This window comes from Penicillium vulpinum (genome assembly GCF_028829585.1).
Source record: "Penicillium vulpinum strain IBT 29486 chromosome Unknown utg000003l_segment0_segment0, whole genome shotgun sequence".
Taxonomy (NCBI): Eukaryota; Fungi; Ascomycota; class Eurotiomycetes; order Eurotiales; family Aspergillaceae; genus Penicillium; species Penicillium vulpinum.
This window is the reverse complement of record NW_026643243.1, coordinates 3,133,127-3,157,615: the sequence shown is the minus strand read 5'-3', so window position 1 is coordinate 3,157,615 and position 24,489 is coordinate 3,133,127. Positions and strand designations below refer to the sequence as shown.

Genomic DNA, 24,489 nt, shown 5'->3' with positions numbered 1-24,489 from the left:
TTCCGAGGGTTGAAGAGGGAGAGAGTTCAAGGCACCTGGACAGCAACCCTGCACATCCAATTTCAATTTCTAGTCACGAACATAATATTTGAATGTCAAATAATGATTGTTTCAATTAATAAAATCGAATAATACATCAAGTATAGAAACAAGCCCAAAAAAAAAAAAACGAAAGAAAAAAAGAAAGAAAGTAAACACGGGCCTGAAGCTGAAGCTGACCGCTTTCGGTGGCATTTCACATGAGCTCATCAACTTCTAATGCCGATGATCCCTCTCGCTCTCTGCAATCTCCACTTCTGTTGCCCAGATTCTGTTTCTGGCCCCTTTCCCACCATCATGTCGAAATCTCGCCGTAATGTTAGGTTTCAACACCGTTCAAATGATGAGCGACGCCTCAGCGTGTCCTCCGACGTCAGTGATGCACATTCGGAGCCCACTAGCCCCAGCAAAAATGGCAACGCGTCCAAACCATCTACAATAACTGAAGAGGTTGGTTTTCAGTGGAGTACGATCTCGGAATCTGGGTCTGACATGTTCTTCACTCCTAGAATCCGCCCCAGTCCGAATATGAGAAGAAGAAGCAGACCTTCATCACCCGGACAATATGGACTTTTGTGATGATTGCCGGTTTCTTCGTCGCCTTGTTCTCCGGTCACATTTATATTATTGTCCTAATTACTGGCATCCAAATCATATCATTCAAGGAAGTCATCGCCATCGCCAGTATCCCCAATAAGGAGAAGAACTTGCGGTTTACCAAATCGCTGAACTGGTACTTCCTGGCGACCACTATGTATTTCCTGTACGGAGAGAGCGTGATCTACTACTTTAAGCACATCCTACTCGTTGACAAGGTGCTGCTTCCGTTGGCGAACCACCACCGCTTCATCAGCTTCACACTTTACGTAATGGGTAAGTGTCTCGACCGATGCCCCTTTACTCTGCTAATCCCCATTGGTAGGATTCGTGTTCTTCGTCGGATCCCTGCAGAAGGGCCACTATCGATTCCAGTTCACACAGTTTGCTTGGACCCATATGGCTTTGTATTTGATTGTTGTCCAAGCTCACTTTGTCATGAACAACATTTTTGAGGGCATGATCTGGTTCTTCCTCCCCGCTGCGCTGGTCATCACCAACGATATCTTCGCCTACGTCTGTGGTATCAGCTTTGGAAAGACACAACTTATTCAGCTCTCACCGAAGAAGACTGTCGAGGGATTCCTTGGCGCATGGATCTGCACCGTCGGCTTTGGTTATTTCATGACCAACTTGCTGATCCGCTACAAGTACTTCATCTGTCCTGTTAATGACTTGGGCTCGAATGCTTTGACCGGTCTGGAATGTGATCCGAACCCAGTCTTCACGTCGCAACCTTACTCTCTTGAAATCTTTGGCCTGGACAAGACCTTCTGGGTCGCACCCATTCAGTTCCATATCTTGGCCTTCGCAACTTTCGCTTCGCTGATCGCTCCGTTCGGTGGTTTCTTTGCCTCTGGTCTGAAGCGCACCTTCAAGATCAAGGACTTTGGCGAGTCCATTCCTGGCCACGGTGGTATCACTGACCGCATGGACTGCCAGTTCATCATGGGCTTCTTCTCTTTCATGTACTACCACAGCTTCATTGCTGTCTACAAGGCCAGCGTGGGCGATATTATCGAGACCGCCATCAACGGTCTTACAGTTGATGAGCAGCTCGATGTTGTCCGTGGCTTGGGCAAGTACTTGTACAACCAGGGCGCCGTCTCAGAATCGGTATGTTTCCTTCAAACAATTACCACGATTATATTACTAATATCTCCCAGATCCTGGAGTGCCTTCTCACCGAGCTCAAGCGTCGATGAACCTAAAAAAATTTGTCCGGCATTCAGATCAACACCACCCAAATTTATGACACTCATCTTTCACTTTCAATCCCGCCATTTGAGGACGACCTTTCAACCCCGCGCTTCACCCCTTGCAACTCTCCTCCAATTGCTTCTGCTGTGCCGACTACCCCATCTTCTTGCTTGTTGCCTTATTCGGGAATTGATTTGGCTTCATTGAATATGCATGCAAGCCTTAATGTGTGCATGCATGATATGTACATACATGCGCCCCGCTCGCCTTACCCGCCTTTCAACACGGCATCCCCAACAAAGTGACCTGTGGCAAGGGCTCTAATGAACCGGCGTGAAGACTGAAAATCTTCCATGTCGGAGGCGGCACGGGGACACCTTTTTTTTCTCTTCATTTACGGTTGTTTCCCTGTACTTTTGCTTAGTACTATTTTTTTCCCCTCTTCTCTTCTCTTCTCCTTCTGATTGATGCCGGGCCCTGGGCTGAACTCAAATTTGATGACTTGTGTTGCTCGGTCCATTCTGACCTGGAGCTCTGCTATACTCCCGATGCGTGAAACAGACACATCCCTCCACAGAAGTGGTAGAAGAAGGGGGGGGGTGGTGGGAGCATGCCTATGTGTTTGCTCTGGCAGTCTTGTCTCTAGCTTCGCTGTTTTGTGAACAGAACGGACTGTAGATTTGTACATAGCTTTCAATCCAAATTTTGAAACTGATTTTAGATTCTCTTTCTCTCCATATGTTTCTTGAAAATGAGTTTGTAGGTACAGCAACTATCGTGTTATCCTACAATGGGAGATCAATTATCGATAGTTGATGGTTGTTTTCATGGTATCTAGGTGTCTATCGATATTCATCGCTGGTCATAGATGTCTGGGGTATCGGGAAATCGTGGGAAATATGGATCAAGATGGGAAATTTTCAGAACGTGAGTCTTTGGTGTTCGAGACAACTCAGTTCCGAAACCGTAAAGCAAGAAGCCTAGTGTTTCGCCCATCTGTCCAGAAAGATGCGGACAAGGGTCTTCTCAGAGCCTAGCAAGGACGTCGGCGTATCCCAACAAGAATCAGGATGAACGGCCGATAGCGAGTTATTGTGACCGGAGTATTGTTCCGTTGAAACTAGAATGGGGTATAGTATGTAGGGGTTCCCCATCTCAGCTCATTACCGAATCCGCTATCATATTATCGGTCCACAGAAACCAAGTAAGGCCTTCTCTCGGCTTCACTTTGCTCCATGGGGCACAAACAGGTGCCAGGAATGTAAATAGCAAGAACTATCTCTTACCCATCGACTTCATATTCTTCCATTTCAACTTTGAAGTACGCTGCGACCTGTCGCCTCTCCTCATCCGCGCATGCAGGATCGAGCATGAATCGCACGGCGGCATCGCGGCCTCGCTCGCCTGTCCTCTGGCGGTCTCCGTTCGCGGCAATTGGTGTTAAGGGATGAGCAGGTTGTGAAACATCTTGGTTGTTGATGGCAGTGCCGTTAGATGGTTTGTGTAGCTGGCTGATCCATGGGTGGTAGCGCGGGATGTGGTGTTCGCTAGCTTCTTGGTTGAGCGGGATGCGGACGGTTAGGAACCGGTCTGCTGGGAATTCCAAGCCGACGGCGGTTTGTGGGCGGTGGTGGGTGTAAAGTTCTAGGAGGTCGAAGAGAGTTTCTGGGAGTTGTTAATATTTGGCGCTTTCTAGGTGAATGTGGATGCAGCTGCATTACTTACCCATGATTTCTGCTCGGCTGGTGCTCCACTGCGCATAGTCTAGCCCGGACTCCACTTGTTCGACGCGCTGGTCCAAGAGTCGTCCTGCAAGCTCAAGGCAGCTAAAGGCCATCGTCGATGAATTTTGCTTGATGGGTGCAAATGTACGGTAAAGATCCGACGAAATGCGGTATGCAAGATTGGAGACTTCGGAGTTTTGTAATAAGCCATAATGCCGACCTAGCTTCATGAGGGTCTTCTGGGGATGCCGGGTTCGAAAGTCAAACCCAGAAGCCTCTAACATGAGTCGCTCGAGACCGATGATACCACGCGCATTTGCTTCAAACATCTAGCGACAAGCGTTAATCTTCTGTCTTGTCTCACCTGGCATCATGACTTACAGGATCATCAGCCGATAGGTGCTCTGAGGGCGCCAGTTTCAAGTTGTACGCTGCGCAGAGAATATCTCGTGACTTTTTGAGCGTATCTTCAATCTTGCAGGCTGTGAATAAAGCCGCAGCCGCAGCATCCTGTATCCCAGGTTAGGCTGATCTCCTTGAGGTATTTCCGAGAGAACTTGCTGTGAAATTATAGTCATTGTCTGGGTGCACTAATCGAAATCGGTGATAATATCCCACTGCTGTATCGAAAGTGCGGATGGGACTAGATTTCCGGTCAGTCCTCATGCATTTCGCCTAGCTTAGAGTCCACTTACAGGTTGAGGGCTCTGCGCACACTGTCGATCCACGCCACGCCTTGAAGACGCAATGAGGTTTCGCGAAGGGGGTTAACGCTCATTACCTGGATGCAGTTTTCGATTGTCTGTTCGAATATGTATGGATTGGCCACCTGTATAAAAGACGGGTGGATGGCCGGAGTTGACAGGCTGGGTTCCAGCGTTGAGCCTCCTTGGGGAGGCTCGCTCCTCATGTTGCGTGCCATGGCGTTTTCTTGGATTCCCTAAGAATATGGCAATAAGCAATGTCTTTGGTAGTTACAAGATAAAGACGCGCAGTGACTGGATTGATATCGCGATCACGTGTCTGCCTGAGAGCTCTAAATCACGTGTAAGCTCGACGGAAATGTATTATTCCGTGGTCCGAAGCATCTGTATGCTGTATCTGTGTTTTATTTCCTAAAGACGGATGCTCAATTATTACTTGATTTTGATAGAGATACATGAATAGCAGGATACTATATATCTCATGAATTTCTCAAGGAACCCCCCGACCAGCCCTTGTTGCCTTAGCCAACTCACTTTGAAGTTTGAGCTGTATTATCCGCGTATCGCTTGTAGGTGGGGAGGTATGTAATGTGCAATATCGCTGGTAGATTCGTCTGCTCTCAACAGCAGCCAGCCAAGTCCTCCACCGATTCCAAATTCCCCCATCAGGACCGCCTTGCCCCCTTGCCCTCCCTTCGGAATCCCCAGTCCACCCCCTTTTAAACTCATCAAACACCCATAGTCGTATCGCGCACGGAGCCAGCACCAGAACGGGCAGACTAATATCCTCACTAAGGAAGAAAGGTCCATCGGTATGCATCTCTTGAGTCCAGGCTTTCAGGTGATTCAAAAACTCTTGCCGAACCTGATCCAACTCTACTTTGTACATCTGTGTTCTGCGCACTACCATCTGTAGGCTGGTACTGAAAGAAACGGTGGAAAGATGGGATTATTCGAGATCTTACATAGTCAATCCAGATGCATGGGTGGGCATGCTCGTAGGCATCCTCTGGCAGAAAGTGGGGTTGGTGGTCTGGGTATGCTTCTTCCAGATACTCCAGGATCACAGTGGATTCGGTCAGTGGCAGTGGATGTGGATCTGCCGGTGTTGAAAGTGTAGGAGGGACTAGGCCTTGGGGATTTAGTGTGAGCAGTGACTCTGGCTTGTTGTATGGGTTAACGTCGATATATTCGTATGGGATCCTTTTCTCCTCAAAGGCGAGCCAGACTCGTTGCACTTTGTTTTGCTAGTACCCCTACTTATAAACAAGTGGATTAAGACACACCAAAGCTAGATGTATGTTTAGCAGTCGTTTTGGTTTAACTATAGAAGGGTCGTTAAATACGGACAGAATCACCCCGCATACAACTTTAATAGCTATTTAGATGAAAGGGAGAAGAGACTAGGGTTGGACAAGTCGTAGATATTAGTGTGACATCATTTCCTAAGCGCATTCGCGATCAAACAGTGTCTCTGGTGAGATATTGCTTGAAATTCAAAGAGATGTAATTAAAAATAAATAGGAAGTCTTGCAAAACTATAAGAGTCTAGTCTTTTCCATACTTCCTGATTAACTTCTGCATAATCGACATAGCACCAGGTCGATACCCTGCACCAAATATGACATGATGGTTCATATGATGGTACCTGTTTTTATTATAATCATTAAAATTGACCAATAGCAAGAGAAGGAAAAAAAAAAAAATTCACAATTCATACAATTCAACCCGATCAGCATACTCTGCCACAGGCTCAGTCTTCGGTATAATCAGATGGTACTGATCAAAGAACCGAGCCCCAAACCCACCAAACATATGCATAATACCAAGTTCGAACTCACTATGTCCATAGCAAGCCGATGGGTCATACACCACATCACCAGGCGTCTCATCACGACCCGAACCAACAATCCTACCCCAATCAGCATTCCCACTCCACAAATCCCCATGAACGATAACAGGCACAATTCCCTCCCCGTCACCACTAGAAGTATACCCTAAATGACCATCCCCAAGCAACCGAGGTACAACCTTATGCGCCGTGTTCTCAACTGCCTCGCGCAGCCCAGCATCGGGGCCATTGCGCTCTTCAGATGTCGTTAGGATCATAAGCAGCCGTTCATTCGCATAGAACTCAGCCCAGCTATCACAGAACCGGTTCGGCTGTTTGGTATCGCCGCAGAAGGTCGGGACGGGGAATCCGAATCTGCGCCGGCCAGTGGCCGGGTCTGGGGATGCGGGCGTGGTATGCAGTTTTCCGAGGCGGCGCGCGAGCGTGGCTTCATCGCCCGTGCTACGTCCCATTTTTCTACCTATATCAAGGAACTCTGTTGCAAGGAAGTGTGTTTTGGCCTTTGTCCCGGGCTCGTCGAGTGGTCCCCGAGCTAGGGCTTGCGGGCAGAACCCTGGCACTGAGGCTGCTATCGCGTTGAGGGACTCGGCTTCGCCTTGGAACATTTCTTCTGCAGATTTACCGTTTGAGGAAGTTTTTATGAAGTAGCGTCGCTCTTCTTCCGTTCCATTTTTGCCGGGGATCTTGGCGTGGATGGTGCCTGTGCTTGTGAAGCCTGAGCCTAGTCCAGATGTTGAGAGGCTGACTTTTGATTCGGATGGGAGTGAGAGGGCTTGAAGGATGGGTTCTGGAACTGGAGACATTGCTGTTAGATTTTTTGGTGTTAGAAAGAGTAAACCTATTGTTAAATATTTGACTGCGGAGTAGAGACTTCCTAAATAGACCGGATTGCTTGGAAGGGTTATGACGTTTGTCTCCACCTCGATAAGGGCTCTTATCACCAACAGCATAGTACTACTAGTACAACCTTAGGATATAGTAGGCTCTGACTATTTGACCCGGTGAGAAGTGGGAAAGGGATGTTTTTATAGAACTAGGTACTGTGGTTGCGGTGTAAAGCCTTGGGAGAAAAGTTAAAATGCTGAGGGTATATGGAATGCTCCTAGCCCTACTTGGAGACAAGAGGAGAAAAGCTCACAGCTTTCAGGCACACATTCACGACTTTTAATAGATTCTATGTAGCTTCATTTACTATGAGTACGTCACAATAAGAGAGCAAAATAAGAATTGTCCACATTTTCCTTCTGTACTCCAATCCGTCCAGAAATATCCACGCGTGACTCTGACTATGACAAAGATATCAACTATGCAGGAGACAATTTGTTCAACAAATGTAGCGCAGTCTTCGTACGCTCCCTCGTGTCTAGCTCCGTGTCATCCTCGAGGCTAGCCAGCCGCTCCGCAAAACCAAGAGAACGAAGTCTCACTGCCCGCTCCCGACAACCTTCATGATCGCTCTGATCTTCTTCGTAGATGAGGTTAATTACTACCCAGACACAGATTGACCGAATTTCTTTATGAGAATGATTGAAATAATTGCCTAGAGACCGCAGCAAGTCACGGTGGAATGCTATGATGCGCCGGTGGCGTGGGTGTCCGGCTGCCAAGTGGATGATGAGAGCGGCGGCTGCGCTGATGATTTCATTAGGGATGTGGAGAGACTGACTGTTGGAGTCCCGGCGGTGAGGCAGTTGAATGGTACGTGGTCGCAATGTATCTGCGATCGTATCGAGGAAATCATTTTGACCGAGCTCTCTGAAGAGATATTCAATCATCTCAGGTGCATCCCGACCACAAATCATGTTGCGCAGTAAATCGAATGTCTGCTCCTGGACGGCAATATCATCCTGTCGAGACTGTGTGGTTTGAGCCAGTGTTCCGTGCAGAACGAGTTTGCGTCTACGTCTTGCATCAGGAAGGAACATGTCCAGACTCATTTTGGAGGTAGGCATGGTATCGGTCATCTTAAGGTCCTCGTCCCACTCCGCTGTATCATTCATAGGGTTTAGGATATCGACCTGTTCACCAGCCGAGTTCGATCGACCCATGGCAAACCCGGCACTTTGATCTGTCTCTTCTTCTATCCCCCGTCGAGCCACTGCGCGGACCGGATCCTGGGAGATAACTTCCATAATCCATTCAGAGCCCAAAGTCTCGATGATGTTCATTCTGATGTCATTTGCGGTGTCATAAACCACGTGCTTAAGAGCCCAGAGCGATTCAATCTGTAACTTGGTGTTGGATGAATGAGCGTGTTCACAGAGGATGGGGATGATGTTGTGGGAAATGATTGCCTGAGAAAATCATGTTAGCTGCAAAATTTATGAACAAAATATAGACATCGACAAACCTCTTTCATGGGACTGAAATCCAAAGCCAAGTTACAGATCGCAGCCGTTGCTGCAATTTGCACCTCGAGGTCAGAATGGCGAAGAAGAGCAAATAGTGGCTTAGCCACGCCGGCATCAATAAGACTAGTTCTCAACACACTCACGGATCTGGTCAGCATCCGAGCTGTACCACAAGCAGCCAGAATTGTCGGAATCGGATTGCCATCTTCTGCGGTATTTCTGGGCATCGCAGCATCAGCCAGTGCATCAGTAGGTCTTGGCTTGAGGGCGTCAATGATGTAAGGGACTACACCATGCTCGCAAATCGCCTTGCGGTACTCATCCTTGAATGGGACGAGTGCTGCTAAGGCCTTGAGAATGTTCTCTCGGTAGCGCATTACATGGCAATGGGTCGGAGAGTAACCGGAAGGCCCGAGCCGGCGCTCTTGTGGAAGAGATTCAAGGTCCCTAACTGGGCCATCCTCTGCATGCCACATCGGCCGGGATGTCTCTGTGATTGGGTTGTAAGTCTCCTTGAGAAGTTGTGAAAGTCTCTTAAGCGCATTGCCTTCTACTGCATGTCTCTGCAGCTCCTGGTCGTCCATGACTAAGTTAGCTAGTACGGCAGGTGCCTCTTCTTTTAAGCGTAGGGTTGACGGAAGCAGGCCATCATAGATAGCACCTTCTTCATCCGGCAGTCGGACGTTCTTGTCAAGCATACGAATCAAGATGGGAATCAACAAATAACTGAACATTGGGACGCGATGTTTCTTCGCCAATCCTAACCGAAAGAGGGCTGTGACAAGACGTGCAGACATCAACCGTGTCATGCCATTCTCCGAGCGAAGAATGCAGAGCAACCATGGAACAATCGGATTCTCGTCGTCTTCTGGGACAGGCGTCTCAGCCAGTGAAAAAGGCGTGGGGTAAGAATGGCTGTGTCGGCGCTGTGAGCCCCCATGTCCCAAAGGTGGGAAATTGGCAGAACTGGATGATGATTTTGTGTGTGCTAGAGGAACCGATGGCAAAAGCTGTTCTATGGGGTTGGCGCCAAGATGACGGGGCACTGCGGAGCCCGACAGATATGTGGATCCCCACGGACCTTTCTTAATATCTGATGGAGCGAACCCAGAGATTGGTTTTGGGAATACCGTCACAATGCCAGGCGATGATAGGAAGTGTTCTGCCCTCCATTTGGACTGTTCAATGATGACAGCAACTGCGCGCAGAATTGGTGCTAGTTGGGCGGATTCGGGGGCTGGAAGTGGCAGATCCTCCAATGCGCCAGGTTCTTGAAGGCGATCCTCCGCGCCAGGCAAAACAAATCCCTTGGCTACAACAAAGGAGGCAATCTTGAGCGCCAAAGCATCCAACACCCCGGATTCTGCTAGTGTCGTCTTGTGAGTTTCCTCCGTGCATAGCTTGCCGATCAGGGCGGCTGCTAACTCGATTGTGGCCTGGCTGCGCAGACCCTTGTACTCCCACGAGACTATACGTCTAAGAGAGGTAATATTTGCAGGAGAAAAAACAAGATCCGCAAGCTGTGTGTTCCGGGGCCATTGTTCCTGGCTTTGTAGCGGTAGCCGGTCTGCAATTGTGTTCAGGAGTCGTAGAATGGGAAGACAGAATGGATCTGGGCAGTCTGGGGACGAAAATATTGAAAGTAAGGTTTGTGGGATATTGCTGGCGAATAGTGGGGTGAGAAACGTCGGGCCACCTGCTCAGTATAGTCAATGTCTGCCTTGGAAGGCTTAGAGATAGGATCTGATCTTTACGTACCTTGTGCCAAGCTCCCAACAATTAAAGTTGCCTGAAGACATACTTCGTAATCTTCTGAGGCTTTTGGCGTGGACCGAACTGGGTGCAATATCGATTCATTAAACTCCGCCGTTCCCGGCCATCTCGATGTCAGCACCTGTGCCAAAGCTGGTATGATTCCCTCGAGGACGTAGATCTCCTTGCGTTGATCATGTCCAATCAGTTCATTCTTCAAGGTGCGCAAAGCTGTAATCTGAGAGGAGGCCGATTCAGCGCTCTGTAGCTGCTGCAGAATCGGAGGTGCGGCAGCTCGCGTCATCGTCTGGCGATCACCCCCTCCCAGCGGGGGGTTCTCGGCGTTTCACTTTGTTTATTGAGTTAAAAAAATTGTTAGAGATACTAGAACGATATTGAGGAAATTATCTCCGTCAATGAGAAGGTTGTGTAGATCTGGATTTACATACGGAGGAGATATGATGGCAAACCGGAACTGTAGACCCGGGCCTAGAGGTACTCCGCACTTCGGTTCTGCCGAAACACACCGTTCTCGCGAAAAGTGGCGCCGGATTAATGAAAGAGCGGCACTCGCCTTACAAAGTAGGTATGTATGTATACTACATAGGTAGTATGTACTATTATGGCTATATAAATATTTGTATACACTTTCTTACTGAAGTTGGATATGCCAATTGCTTCTATAAGGGATCTACGAGTATAGAAAAGCCATTGTCGAATGTCACGGGGACAGTATCTGGAGTCTAACGTCACATATTGGCATACCTACATAGGTAGTTTCCACGATTTTTTTTTATTTTGAGGAAGACAGAGGAGGGTATCAGAAATGGATGAATATCAATCGATGTTTGCCTACGAAGTACACATGTAGACTATATAAAGTCTTGATTGTTGATATCAATCCTTCACGATCTAATATATGGGCGCCAGTACTACAGCAAACCCAGTATACTGCTAATCTGTGTTTAGGGAATTAAATAATTCAACATTGCAAGGGCAACTATTTAAAACCAATTATTAACCATATGCATATGTAGAACTCCCACCATACATATGTTGTATGTTGTACTACTACTACTCCGTACAAACAAGTTATATACTACTTGGATTTTTGGCATTTTAACCTAATCCGGCTAGGGTACGGCAGTTTACCCCCGCTTTTCCGGCTCTCGATCTGGAGAGTAACGGAGTCAAAAGAGTATGTATAGAGTAATCCAAGTATTACATATATATATGTTCCCATAAAATTAAAAAAATTAAAGGATTGATATGAGTTGATTTGGTGGAATCTATACTCCGTAGATGGTATCTCTTTGATAACATTCCAAGGTTATTATCTCTGTTTGGTCATATTATATGTAAAATGTAAGATACTCATTTCCACTGTTAATTAAAGGAAATGGAGCACTATATACATATAGCATTCACGACTGAACAGACAATTTAGAGATACCATTTTTCTTCTCTTTTTTTTTTTAATCTAATATCAACCCTAAGAGTTCAATATATCTCTATTTAGATTTACTATTATAATAATATATATAACTAGTTAGTTTTACTATGTACATGGTACATATTAGTACATATAGTAATATATATGTACGGGGTAATAAAAATTAAAAATTTGCTGGAAAAAAATTAAAAAATACCCATACTGTATGGTATAGTCACCGGAAGCAACCCAGCCACTGACAGCATAGATGGAATTACCTCACCAAAGAAATGACAACCCTGGAAGATTTTTAACTGGGCTTTTGCCCCCCGGTTCTGTTTCTCTTTGTTCAAGGTCGGAATTATTCCCAGACCTCTTTCTTTTTTTACTCTTAAATATTGAACTATTATAACCTTTACATCCATTTTGTTTTCCTCTAAACCTTTTAAGCCCTCTGAGGATGAGGCTGGCCGTGCACCCACATCCACAGCGCGCCCTGACTGTGCGCCCACGTGGTCTCACCTTGCACTGTGAATGCTCAGATTCCTAGCATTCCTTAATAACCTAATCACCTAAAAACCATGTTGGCGTCTTCGCCTTCGCCTTCAACGGCCGCATTGCGTTCCCCACTTCCTTCAACTTCGGGGTCGCATTCTCATTCTCACTATGAAACTACTGGCGCTCCACAATTCAATAGTCCTCGATCCTCGCGTCTGGCCATTGACGAACTTCGTTCAGCCTTGAATCGACATACTGTCGATCCTTCCTCTCCTGAAACTTCAGGGGATCTTCAACGCAGGCGTGCATCTACATCCGACACTTTGAAGACCCTGGTTAATAATTCGGCCTTGGCTTCAACACCCCAATCGGCCACTTCTTCCGCTGTGCCTGCAACCACCCCGGCGACTGCCACATCTACAAATCCACCGGCTTCCTCCCCCGCCCCCTCGATGCCCGCCCCTACCCCGGGTTCCAACAAACGTAACAGCCAACGCGACCATCACTCATCGGATGCGACGCCGGCGAAGTACGATGGTGAAGATTTGGAGAGATCACAGTCCAAGCGCCTGCGACCTTCAAAACCAGATGTCAAGCTGTTACCCTCGCAATATGAACAGGCTGACCCTCGTGACATGGTCGTGCTGATCTCCAGCATGCTCATGGAGCTGATCCGATTCAACGACAAAATCCCACTACATCAGGGCCGTCTGACTCGCTTCCACTCGCGCTCTCCACCCCGAATCTCCGTGCAAGATTACCTACAACGCTTGACAACCCACGCTACTCTCTCACCCCCTATTCTCCTCAGTATGGTCTACTACATCGATCGACTCTGCGCTCTGTACCCCGCATTCACCGTTTCCAGTCTGACCATACATCGATTCCTGATCACCAGCGCCACAGTTGCCAGCAAGGGACTTAGCGACAGTTTTTGGACCAACAAGACGTATGCTCGAGTGGGTGGAATCGGCATGACGGAATTAGCCATGCTCGAACTAGATTTCTTGTTCCGAGTCGAATGGCGCATTGTTCCACAACCAGAAGTGCTGGTAGACTATTATCAGAGCCTTGTCGATCGATGCGACGGGTTTGAAATCGAAGGCATCTGCCAGAATGGCAGTGCTAAAGCCGGAGTAACCGGTATTGCTCCAGCAGCCGGTCCTGTTTCAACATGAAGCTGGACCAGTACCCCCAAATTTACGCCGCCGATGCGAAATCTGCACAAATTACGTTCTGCCCTGGACCACTCGGGCCGGTCTCGAGTCAGCCATGGATGAGTGGATTCTGCTGTCTGTCACCCGCCAAGTCACTGGCGGTGTGATATAATACATACCACTTGCATTAGGGGGGAGTGATGGTGTCAAATCTCGATGCACCATTGCTTTTGATCTAATATCGAGGAGCATGGGCATCAGGCATGGCGCCTTAGAACAGGGATCTCTCAGCATATACCAAAAAAAGGTCGAAGGGCAATGCCTTGCTCCTACTTTTCAGCGATTTTCTTTACAGGGCATTCGGCGTTTCATGTCTGGGATGATGAGAGGTGATATCTATGATCAAATCACCTATCATTTTGACTGTTTTTTTTTTTTTTTTTTTTTTTTTTAGAACCATACAAATCTCAAATATCCACTCATAATCTGATCACTTGCAATTGTAGATGTTCCTCGTTTCATATAGGTACTATGTATCTATCGACTTCTTATTCCTATATACTGTAGGGCTGAGGGGACGCGATGTGCAGATGGAGCAACTGCTATGGCTATCCTAATATATTTGATCAAGAATGGCTGTCCATTCGGAAAGTAACTCCCCATTCACACCTCCCCGTGCGTGAAGAATCTGAAACCACTCAAAATGGCCTAGCGGCAAATCCGTGGGACAAAATTTGCACTGTTTGTTTCCCAAGTTTGTATAGCTTTCTTTTCTTCAAGTCCTCATGTGAATACTTCTAAGCTTTCTCTTCTTTTTAAACTCGACATCGGCAATTGAAGTTAAGCGCAATCCCAACGCATTTTTATTTATACACATTTGTAGGCTATGCCATTGGCTATACATGGTCGACCTACCTTGACACACTCACACACTCTATTTCACCCCGCGCATAACTGGCTGCGCCATTTGAAATGGCTAGAATGGACGTCGAAAAGACAATCAGAGACCTCAAACCTCTCATTGGGCAAGTAGTCCCCATTCGGACTATGCAAGAGACAAGGCCCCTAGAAGAATTCGGTATGACCTACAATATCGCGCTCTTCTCGCGATATCATGATTAACCAAGAAACAGGTGATGCCTTTGTCGCCGAAGTCAATGTGAAGTCTGCATCCAAAGTGATCAAGTAAGCTACAAACTTGCATGCCTTGCTATCTTGAATACCAAATTAACCAATTCCCTAACCAGGGCTCTCGACGCAGCTTTCCCCAAAGACCCTTCCCTTCCGTTATCCCACCTCCGTCGCTTTGCCAAAAGAGAAATACTCCCGCCGCCGCTGAGGGCAGCGATTGAAAGCCAGAGTGCTCCTCTGGCGGCCCCAGCACAAACCATCTTCGTTCTCATATCACCACCGTTGCCTGATCTCACCACACTCAAGACTCTGCTCGCTCCATTTGCGCCGGCCGCTACAAATGAAACGTTAGACGAAACCTCAAACTCCGATTCTCCAGCCCCCACTATTAATCTTCATTCCACCACAATCCCCCTTTGCCCCCCCTTCAATATAACTCAAGCCGAAGCATGGACCAAGTCTCTTTGGCCAGTTGTATTCAACCCAGCCGCACCCCGCTCAACTGTCGCGCCGCCCCCTCAAACCTTAAAACGCACACAGGAATCTATTGAGCCACGGGCAGGTTACTACATATCCCTAGCTCGCAAAGTAGCAGAGGAAGCAGAACAATCTGGGCTAGGCCGCGGCGTAGGCGCAGTGATTGTCGACCCCGCCATCGAAGAAGAAATAACTGCGGCAGGCTATGAGGTCGGGTATGATAATACAACAGAATGGGACGAAGCAGTCCTCGCAGTTGCCGGTGATGCGCGGTACTCCCGCTCCGAGGCGGGCGCGCCATCCCAGGCCCAGCTCCACGCCGGCATAGTGCCGAACCCAGCGAGCAAGACATACAACGCAGATGTCGAGGGCGGGCCTGAACTACACGCGCTGATGCGTGCTGTTGATATAGTTGCTCGCTGGCGCCGAGAACATGATCCTCTCGACGACGTGCCTGCATCAACGGCTACTGCAGATCCATTGAGGCCAGAACTAGAACAGCCAGAACTAAGCGCCTTAGAATCATACTTTTTGTACCGCCATCGTCCTGATACATTCACCAACATCCCAAACTCGTCTCACTCACCATCCTCCCCATTGAAGAGGAAGCACGAGGTCCCTAACCCTGAATCTGACTTGGCTATCGATCCCTCTACAGACCCTTCCCAATCTCAGCTCCCCTATCCACCTCTCCCGGCTCCTCCCCCATCTACCGTGATACTTGGAGACTCTTCTGCACTGGCTACAACACCCGCCGGTCCGCGCATTCGCACCCGCTCGCAGGGTGGCTACCTTTGCACAGATTTGGACGTCTACATTTCCCATGAGCCGTGTCTGTGCTGCTCTATGGGCATGCTTCTCTCCCGGTTCCGGTCTGTCACCTTCCCCAGACGTGGGAGATTGGAGACTGGTGGCCTGTCTTCTGAGCCGGTTGTTACTCCTGTGGCCGATGAGCTTGATCCAACCGTAGAAGCACCAGCTTCTGCAGTTGATGGACAGGATGAGAAAGAGTACTATGGGCTGCATTGGAGGAAGGAGTTGAACTGGAGGGCCCTTGGGTTTGAGTTTGTGGAGGATGATGATGTGGAAGTGAAAAGCGAGGCTGGAATGCCTGTCTTCCATGCTTGATTGCATGTTAATTACTTAGTGACTATTCAGCTCACTGTATGTCAGATCGTGTATGACCTACACGCTACATATCTAGAACTATAGGATGATAAGATATATGTGACTGTGTATACTTGGTTGTTTGTGTTAGATTGGGCTTGAGATAGTTGTGTCAGAAAGGAATGTCCTGATTTAACGCCTGTAAAAGATGAACAGGCAGCAAGAAGTGCTAGGCCAGCCATTCGATGGGGTCCCAGGAAGATGACCGCTAGAAGGGACATTGAGGGCACCCAAATTGTGACCAGATCAAACAGAATCAAGGTATCTAATTGATTAGCATGCTGCCCTGGTATCTGTTCATCACAAACATTGATTGATTCGTCATCACTTTCACTGTCCGACAGCTGAGGTAGTTCACGTATGTCTTTATAGATAGCAAAGCCAATAAAGATATAAAGTGCGAAGAGATCAATGAAAAGCCCACCGATAACTCTATTTAGTTGTTGAAAATATGCCAAGATGACGAAAAGCGTAGTGATAAAGACTTGGAGCGCAGAGTATACTATCTTTGCGCCAATATCAAAAGGACTCCTGGATAACACAACAGCCCCAGCGAAAAGGCACCGAGGATGTTGGAAATCGTAGATCCCATCACATTGCCTAGGGCTAAAGGGGTGCGGCCTTGTAGAATTGCAGCTACAACGACAGCAAGCTAGGCAGAGCTTGTCAGCATAGACTAGCTATATTGTGAAGTTCGAACCAACGTACTTCTTCATATTCAGCTCCAGTAGTCAAGAGGGCGATAAAAGTCAGAGCAATTCCCAGTCGCTGTCCTATAATCACAGTGTGATCGATGGATTTGCCTGCACCATAGTCAAGGACAAAGACCCAGGCAGTCAAGTCTGCCATGTCAAAGAAGGGACTGCCCCAATCCACGGCAAAGGTGTTGGTATGTTTAGATATTTTCTACAAAGATATCCAACCTTGAAAATTTGGGGTCCCAATGCGGGTGTCAGGTGTAGTAAACTTGCATACTACTACAGTAACATATGTATGTTACTAGCATGAGCCAGTAGCCAGTGTTTACTTTATCTAGGTAATACACTATAAAGATAACTTGAAACTTCCTTTGAAATTTTTTTTGATAAAATCAGGCTTTTTGACATACCACACCTGGTATTCTGCGTTCTCGCGCAATTCAGATATCCGAGCGCTGTCTGTAGCCTCCACACTCCCCCAACCCCAATCCACTGTGGTCTGCACCATTAATCTCCCTCTTCCCAACACTAACAAGAAACACTCCCGACGCCCCCAGACTGAACAACCCCAGCCCTCTTCAACACCCTTCTATGCAGACAAAGAAATCAAGATCAAGACAAGGAAATTCGTGACTTCGTCACAGGATCTCCTGTATCCACGTCATATGTCAAATGACGTGGCAAAGTACATGAAAAAACAAGAATTTGGTAGGAACAGCTCATGGAGACAATTCCTTTTGGCCTGGTCGTGTGCGATAGAGCCAAGATGGGTTTGAGAAATGTATCCATGAGAAAACGGAGAGGGGTATAAACCGAGGTCGACATCCCATAAGATACAGCGCAAAGGTAGACGGGAAGACAATTGGCTTAAAAGACAATGGGTTGTAGAGTAGCAAATGATTTAAAGGAGCAAAAAAAAAGAAGAGGTCGAAACGGAGTCAGGGTAAATGCTTTCGTGAAGCAAAAGTGAGATCTGATGATGGTGGATGAGCTTTTGGGGAGAGAGGTAGATGTCAAGGGACCGCCGTACCCTAGATTATGTTCCACTCTCCAGATGACTCCATTGAGAATGGTGTTTCATGTGCAGAGACGAGCTGTAGACACAAAAACGGAACGAGCTCGCTGAGATTGATGGATGTTATGTATGGCCTGTCGATACAGGCGGCAGATAATCCTCTGAAGTGAGAATCAAAATGCATGAATTTGTGGAAGACATAAAACTCGATATGTCGTAGGATATAGTGGGTATGATGCATTTTCAATGCGTCGTTGAGAAACGGGCGCCCAGTTTAATGACGAAGTTGTTGGGTGAGAGCTCTCAATCCATTCGTTGGTAGAACAATAGATAGGCAACTTTGTCGTCACGAGGGCCATAGCGGCCCGCGGGAGTTCGAACCCCAGAGGGAGCGGCCGGAGGTGGAGTGACTCCGTTCATGGATCTCTTGCTTGCATGCCCGTTAGCACCGTTGCCATTGACCTGGCTCCAGCCCTTGTCGCTATCAGTCAAATCCATGTCATGTTGATCGATATGGTCGAAAATATTGCCGTTCGGGATCTTGCCGTGCTTGTGCTGCTCAAGAGCGGCAGCGAGAACTTTAGGGTCTTCCTCACCACCAGCTTCCGCCACTTCCTCGCTACGCACGCGACGGATAACAGTGTCGTCCATGCGGATCCATTCCAGGCCTTCCTGTCGTCGAACATCCACCGTGTAGTGACCACCGCTGGCGTTCTTCCCGTGGTGGTAAATGACACCCATAAGGCGATATTTGGGGGGACCTCCCTGGGCTGCCATTGCGTTGCGCCGATGGGCTGGGAAAACCTCTCGCGGAAGCTCCAAGTCTAGGGGATATCCAACCTTCTTCCAAATCTTCTGAGTGGCACCTGTAACACTGTCGTACTGAAAGCGCTTGAGATGAAGAATGAGGACTGGGGGCAAAGTCTCAATGAAGATTTGTTTAGTCGCGGTAATGTTGGGACCGCGCGACGAGTTGAAATCACCCTGGATGCTTTCCGGCTTGGTCATTCCCTTGAGCGCGTCGAGAATGTTGTGAACGTCATGCGACCCAATATCGAGTTGCAAAGGCTGATAGGGTTCTAATGTGACAGAAGTCTTGTTGCCTGGTACCTTGAATTCTGACCGAAGCTTTCCCCCAAAAATTCTGGTGACGGGCGACTCAGCGGCAAGAGAGCCAGACAGTTGGGTGATCGCTGCTTTTTGCTTGTGGCCAACTTCTAACCAGCCATCGACAGAAGAATCGCCACCTTCCTTCGCTGCGATGTGCGTTTCGGCACGAGCGCACTCCTCGTGCATCTCCTCGAGGAGGAAGCCCAGGAACTCTTGTGCGTCCTGCTGATGTCCGCGCCGCATGTCCCTGAATCGTGGCAGTTGTCGAACCATCTCATAAACAAATTCAGGTACGAAAGAGTCGCCGTATTGTTCAAGCTCATTGGGCTTCAATCTGAGACGAAGTTGGTTTTCGGAAGTAGCCGCGTCAATAACACGAAATTCTTTCATGAACATGATCATCGCATCGATCAAAGGTAGATCACTGTGAAATGTGTGCGCAGCGCGTCGGCCAAGATGATCAAGGAACTGGTAGAACGGGGTACAAGAAACAAGAATTTGCAACACAGAGTTCATGTAACACATGTTTCCAGTGTTGACCAGTCCTCGAGGTTCAAGAAACGCGATCTTGTCGCTGTACTGTGTGACATCATCTCCCAATTTGCTGAGAACATCTGCAAGGGAATTGCTTTTCTGAACAGGCAATCCGTGTGGCTCGGCCAAAGCGGCGGCGGCACTTGCTGCTTTGGCCGACTCCTTCGAACGGACCAAATCAGCCCAAGACTTGGGTGCAGCTGGTGCAGCTGGCACAGGTGAGCTTGCCTTGGTTTCAATAGAAGGAGCTTTATCTGATTCTACCACTGGGACAGGAGTAGCAGGTGCAGTCGACTTGGGAGTTCCAGATGTGACGCTGCTATCTTTGGGTTGGCGACGTGGGGTAGATGGTACATTAGGCACCACTGGAACAACTGGAGCAGGCTTTGAGCTTTTGGAGTGCGGTTGTGATCTTGCAACTGACGAAGGAGTGGTAGGCTGTGTAGAGTCTGTATCCGACTGTTGGAATGTGGTGGTTGTCGGGGTTTGAGGTTCCGAAAATTCTTGGGTAGATGAGCACGATGGCTGAGTCTCTTCGTTTTCATGTCCTTCGATGACCACGTGTGTGTCTTTGGTGGGAAGCTCAACTGATGATTGCATAACACGGCCCTTGCGGCGTCTGCGCGGGATTCTGGCCGGGAAGGGCTGTTCTGGAACCGAGAGCCAAGGAATCTAAAAGGACAGTTAGAAGATATTTAAGTTTAATTCAAGACGACAGTAAACACTTACTGGTGGGGCAAAAGTGGGCTTCGGCGGCAAGTTTGACTGTGGTTCCCATCGCGGTGACGGAGAAGCGATGGGATACCCTTGGACCGAGTGCGGTAGAACAGCAGGATATTCTTGCATTTCGGGCTGAATGGGTTGTATCGATGGATGCAGGACAGATGGAGACATTATCGGTTGCAGTGGAGTCGGAGTTCTTTGATGCATGGGCATCGAATGAGGAATATGCGTAGGGGCCATGACAGGCTGCGAGTGAGGATAGGAGGATACAATCATCGGTCCATAGGGCGCCTGGTATGGACGAGGAGGGCCCTGGACATGTCCATATGGTGGATACCAGTAAGGATATTGCTGCGATGAGTATGGTTGATGAGGCATGTGACTATTCATGTGAGGAGGATATCCCATGTACTGTGGTGATCGCATGTGGGGAGGCGCCGCGTTGTAAGAGAAGTCTTGCTGGCGTCTCGAAGGAGGCATTGGCAGCTGCCCATGAGGCATGGCAGGGAGGTGGTGGTTCATCTTGAGCTGGCTAGATAAAGAAGTTGTCTTGACGTTCGGTCACGCGTTGCCTCAAATGAGTGCCATGCGCGATAGCAGTCAAGAGGAATGAAAAATCTAGGGCTGCTGGCGCATTTAGGCAGCCATCGTGGCCTCAATAAGAGGTGCTGGAGAATGGAGTGGAGGATACTAGGTTAAAAGAGCTGTTGGGTTGCTGGGATTGGTTGAAGGAGACTGGCAAGCCAGATCGGAGTGAGGAAACAAGAAGAGAATAAGCAGATCGCTGTACAAGTAACTCCCTAAGCAGAGAAAGTCAACAAGTGGTGGATGAGAAGCGAGTGAGCAGAATGAAAGGGAAAAAAAGAAATAAGAGACGAGGGTTAGGAGGCCTCGATTCACCGTCAAACGAAATGAAGCTGAAGGGGACCGAGACCGAATTGGGTGTCGGGACTTGTTGGTTCACGTGACATTACGATTTGTAACCAGAGAGGGGCGAAATTGGACCTTCACAACATCAACTGGCACCCTGAGGGCCGTCCCTCGATCCTCACTACTATTTTTACATGGCCTTTAGGGCCATTCATTCCCCTTCACATATTCCGGTCCAATCTGAGGCAACTGGTGGATCACTCGATCTACTGCCTGCTAGCTGATTGACATCTTATCAGTTGTTGGCTTTATCCAGTCCCCATAGAACCCCCTCCTTCCATTCAGCCAACTGGTTCGTTTCGTCTCTCTGCCTTGATTGATTTATTGCAGTTTCCCTGGTGCACGAAAAATACTGCAGAGATATGTCATCCAATGCAGGACAGAACCCGCCCCCTTCTAAAGCTGTAAACATTCCGAATACAGCCTCGTCTGCTCCATTCCACTCGGCAGTTCCAGCAGAGAACGGCTCCCAACGGCGCTTAGGAGGCGCTGGAAGTTCTCGGCCAGGGGTATCATCGAAGACTTCGGCCACCCCAAGGAATAATCAAGCTCGGAAGAGTCAGCATAACCGTCAAAGAAAACCTCGGCTATTGGATGATGACGAGTACAACGAATCGGTGGGTTCGCAGGTCTATCTTCCTCAAGAGCTGCCTGCTGACCCTGGTGCCGTTATCTAGGCCGCCATGAAATCCACCACTAGTCGCAAGGGACAGACGTCCATAACTCACCTGATGAACTTTTCACTTCCCCCTCGCCCACAATACCAAGCACCTCCTCGCAACATTCGACGGTATACATCCTGGGGAGCGAGTGCAGTAGACAAATCACGATATGTTCATGCGAATTATCGGTTTATCGTGATGCCAAATCAAAATTTCCATGCGCAGGCAGCCAATGCCGATGTTCATATCGACTGGGCCTCGGTCCTTCAAGTACTGGTGTCTGCTCAAACACAGGCTGCTAGCTGTCCCATTTGTCTTTCTACTCCGGTTGCACCGCGGATGGCACGGTGTGGTCACATTTTCTGCCTCCCATGCCTTATCCGATACATGCACTCCTCCGACGACGATAATATGGTCCCTGAAAAACGGCACCGTTGGAAGAAATGTCCTATCTGCTGGGATTCCGTGTATATCTCTGAGACTCGACCTGTCAGATGGTTTCGTGGCCAAGAAGGCGATCTTCCCGTCGAAGGTGGCGATGTTGTATTGAGACTTGTAAAGCGAGAGTCGGGCAGCACCCTTGCTCTGCCCCGTGATGGATCTGAGGCGCTTGGTCCAGGCGAGGATGTTCCATGGTATCATGTGGCAGAAGTTGCCGACTATGCTCGAATCATGAAAGGCGGCGAAGAATATATGACCGCTCAATATGATGCTGAGATCGAAGACCTTCGCAAACAGGAAGTCGAAGATGAGCTTCTCTTTGGCGATGAGAATACTTGGACCCGAAAAGCAATTGGCTCTATCATGGATGCCAAAGAGAAGCTGAAAGGCATTGGCAATCCGCCTGAAGTCCGGCCAGTCAAGGAACGCAATATTGTACCTACGCTCACTAAAAGCTCTTCTGAACCTTGTACCGTGATGCCGAGTACATTAGATGAAGCCAATCATCTATCTAAAACTCTAGACGGAGTCGATCTTGATCCTGAATTCAGTACTAAAGCTAAAGAGAAAGGCCGCAGCAAGCAAACGCCAGCGTCTTCCGGGCCAGATCAACCATATCATTTTTATCAGGCGTTACCTCATTTCTACCTCTCTTCCTTGGATATCCGCATCCTGAAGGCTGCATTTGGAGAATATTCTCTGTTCCCTGCGACCATCCTACCACGAGTGGAGCACATATCAACAGGCCACATCGTAGATGATGAGCTTCGCAAGCGAGTGAAATACCTCGGGCATCTTCCACAGGGATGTGAGGTTAGCTTCCTGGAGTGTGACTGGAGAGATGTGGTTGTCCCTGAGGTTTTGGGGCGTTTCCGCGCAGAGACTGATAGACGACGAAAGCGTAACCGGGAAAAAGAAGCCCGGGAAGAAAAGGATCGAGTTCGTGCGGAGAGGGAGGAGGATGACAAACGGTGGGCTGCCGCTCGGCGCAAGCGGCCAAGCATTGGAAGTGCCAGTGTTAGTGAAGCCCCATTCTCTGCTCATGACTTCCAACCACTTCCTCACAACGCGGATTCTACATTATTTGACACCACTGCCTCCTCGGCCTCTCCTCCACGCCCATCATCTGGATTCGGGGCACTGGCCACTCCTTCCACCAGTCCCCCGGGTATCCGCACTGTTTGGGGCACGACGGCAGTGGGCTCACTGTCACCAAGTCTTGAGGCTCAACGAGCTATACACAGTGATGGGTGGCGGCAGGGGTGGGAGGATGAGCTCTTCGCCCATCAGGAATCTGATCTGCTCGCTCAGACGGCATCTGGAGACCAAAATTTAAATACTGGACCATCTTCCAGTGGGGGTAAGAAAAAGAAGAAAAACAAGACTAAGATCACATTGATGGCGACTAGCAGCCAGAGAGGGGCATAGGTTTTGATCAAGCCTTGTTCATCAACCTCGTACTATATCATCATATATGATGCATTTCCCCGATTCTTCAGGTTGTTGTCTTCTGTGGTTCTCGGCTGTGTCTATATTTTATTCTATTGGTATTGTTGGATTTTTCTGGAATATTGAAATTAAACACACAATTATATTTACCATTCAGTAATCTGATCCATTCGGCTTGGGATGATATACATATATATAGTAAATGTTATGTTTAAGATTCTTCCACGACGTATAGAAGAGAGAAAAGAAAAAAAAACCCCCTGTTGGAAAATGATGTCGATCAAAAGTCAGGACATGTCAAGAGGAACATTTGAAGAAGACCTACAACCTAGAAGAAATAAAACAAATGCAGACGTAGCAAGTAATCTCTACTTTGCCCAGGTGAGGGGATACAGAGGGGACTCTGTAAATATGTTGTACCCATAGTCCAAATATTTTAAATAGGCAGTTGACAACGAGTTCCCCCCACAATAATAATGACACACTAAATGGTAAATTGGCCTTTGTGGGGATGAAATATTACAGTACAAAAAGAAAGTATTTAGCCCCTTTTAGTATCATAAGAAATCTACGGACTACTCTGTACTCTATATAATTACAACTCGATTTAGCTCTCTCTGATTTTAGACATGTACTATGTATATTATAATCAGCATACTACATATGTACTATTAGTGGTTTTATCGAAAGATATAAATACCGAAATACTCCCAGTATACATATGTATGTAGACATGCAAGTGCCTAGGTATGTAAGTATGTAAGTATAATATAATACTCCTTAGTTAACTAGTTAACTAACGTATTTCACCACCGAGTGGCCACAACCACCGAGTGGCCACCCCAA

At 48.0% G+C, this 24,489-nt stretch overlaps 9 protein-coding genes across 9 annotated transcripts; 4 read left to right on the top strand and 5 right to left on the bottom strand.

The window, feature by feature from the left end:
- Positions 1-336: 336 nt before the first annotated feature.
- On the top strand, positions 337-1,841 carry cds1 (phosphatidate cytidylyltransferase; the record flags this gene model as incomplete). The annotated part of the gene is made up of 4 exons (XM_057253970.1): positions 337-489; positions 549-912; positions 962-1,752; positions 1,803-1,841. The coding sequence occupies 4 exons, from the start codon at positions 337-339 to the stop codon at positions 1,839-1,841; spliced, it is 1,347 nt and encodes a 448-aa protein (XP_057107832.1).
- A 1,277-nt stretch (positions 1,842-3,118) lies between these two features.
- On the bottom strand, positions 3,119-4,482 carry N7479_006274 (putative cyclin; the record flags this gene model as incomplete). Its single annotated transcript, XM_057253969.1, has 5 exons — positions 3,119-3,501; positions 3,562-3,889; positions 3,942-4,070; positions 4,179-4,203; positions 4,256-4,482. 5 exons carry the CDS (start codon positions 4,480-4,482, stop codon positions 3,119-3,121), a joined length of 1,092 nt encoding a protein of 363 aa, XP_057107831.1.
- A 1,489-nt stretch (positions 4,483-5,971) lies between these two features.
- On the bottom strand, positions 5,972-6,919 carry N7479_006273 (putative fructosamine-3-kinase; the record flags this gene model as incomplete). The annotated part of the gene is made up of 1 exon (XM_057253968.1): positions 5,972-6,919. One exon carries the CDS (start codon positions 6,917-6,919, stop codon positions 5,972-5,974), a length of 948 nt encoding a protein of 315 aa, XP_057107830.1.
- A 501-nt stretch (positions 6,920-7,420) lies between these two features.
- Positions 7,421-10,523, bottom strand: N7479_006272 (armadillo repeat protein; the record flags this gene model as incomplete). Its single annotated transcript, XM_057253967.1, has 3 exons — positions 7,421-8,410; positions 8,467-10,163; positions 10,226-10,523. 3 exons carry the CDS (start codon positions 10,521-10,523, stop codon positions 7,421-7,423), a joined length of 2,985 nt encoding a protein of 994 aa, XP_057107829.1.
- A 1,709-nt stretch (positions 10,524-12,232) lies between these two features.
- Positions 12,233-13,327, top strand: phoB (regulatory cyclin phoB; the record flags this gene model as incomplete). The annotated part of the gene is made up of 1 exon (XM_057253966.1): positions 12,233-13,327. The coding sequence occupies one exon, from the start codon at positions 12,233-12,235 to the stop codon at positions 13,325-13,327; it is 1,095 nt and encodes a 364-aa protein (XP_057107828.1).
- A 951-nt stretch (positions 13,328-14,278) lies between these two features.
- On the top strand, positions 14,279-16,042 carry N7479_006270 (putative tRNA-specific adenosine-34 deaminase subunit Tad3; the record flags this gene model as incomplete). The annotated part of the gene is made up of 3 exons (XM_057253965.1): positions 14,279-14,384; positions 14,440-14,491; positions 14,554-16,042. 3 exons carry the CDS (start codon positions 14,279-14,281, stop codon positions 16,040-16,042), a joined length of 1,647 nt encoding a protein of 548 aa, XP_057107827.1.
- A 176-nt stretch (positions 16,043-16,218) lies between these two features.
- Positions 16,219-16,987, bottom strand: N7479_006269 (uncharacterized protein; the record flags this gene model as incomplete). Its single annotated transcript, XM_057253964.1, is given in 3 exon segments — positions 16,219-16,612; positions 16,624-16,733; positions 16,790-16,987. Coding segments are annotated over 3 exon segments (702 nt in total), but the record flags the coding sequence as incomplete, so codon positions are not given.
- A 1,110-nt stretch (positions 16,988-18,097) lies between these two features.
- On the bottom strand, positions 18,098-20,683 carry N7479_006268 (mRNA-binding ubiquitin-specific protease UBP3; the record flags this gene model as incomplete). Its single annotated transcript, XM_057253963.1, has 2 exons — positions 18,098-20,110; positions 20,168-20,683. 2 exons carry the CDS (start codon positions 20,681-20,683, stop codon positions 18,098-18,100), a joined length of 2,529 nt encoding a protein of 842 aa, XP_057107825.1.
- A 770-nt stretch (positions 20,684-21,453) lies between these two features.
- On the top strand, positions 21,454-23,622 carry N7479_006267 (RING-type E3 ubiquitin transferase MAG2; the record flags this gene model as incomplete). Its single annotated transcript, XM_057253962.1, has 2 exons — positions 21,454-21,708; positions 21,769-23,622. 2 exons carry the CDS (start codon positions 21,454-21,456, stop codon positions 23,620-23,622), a joined length of 2,109 nt encoding a protein of 702 aa, XP_057107824.1.
- Positions 23,623-24,489: the final 867 nt, after the last annotated feature.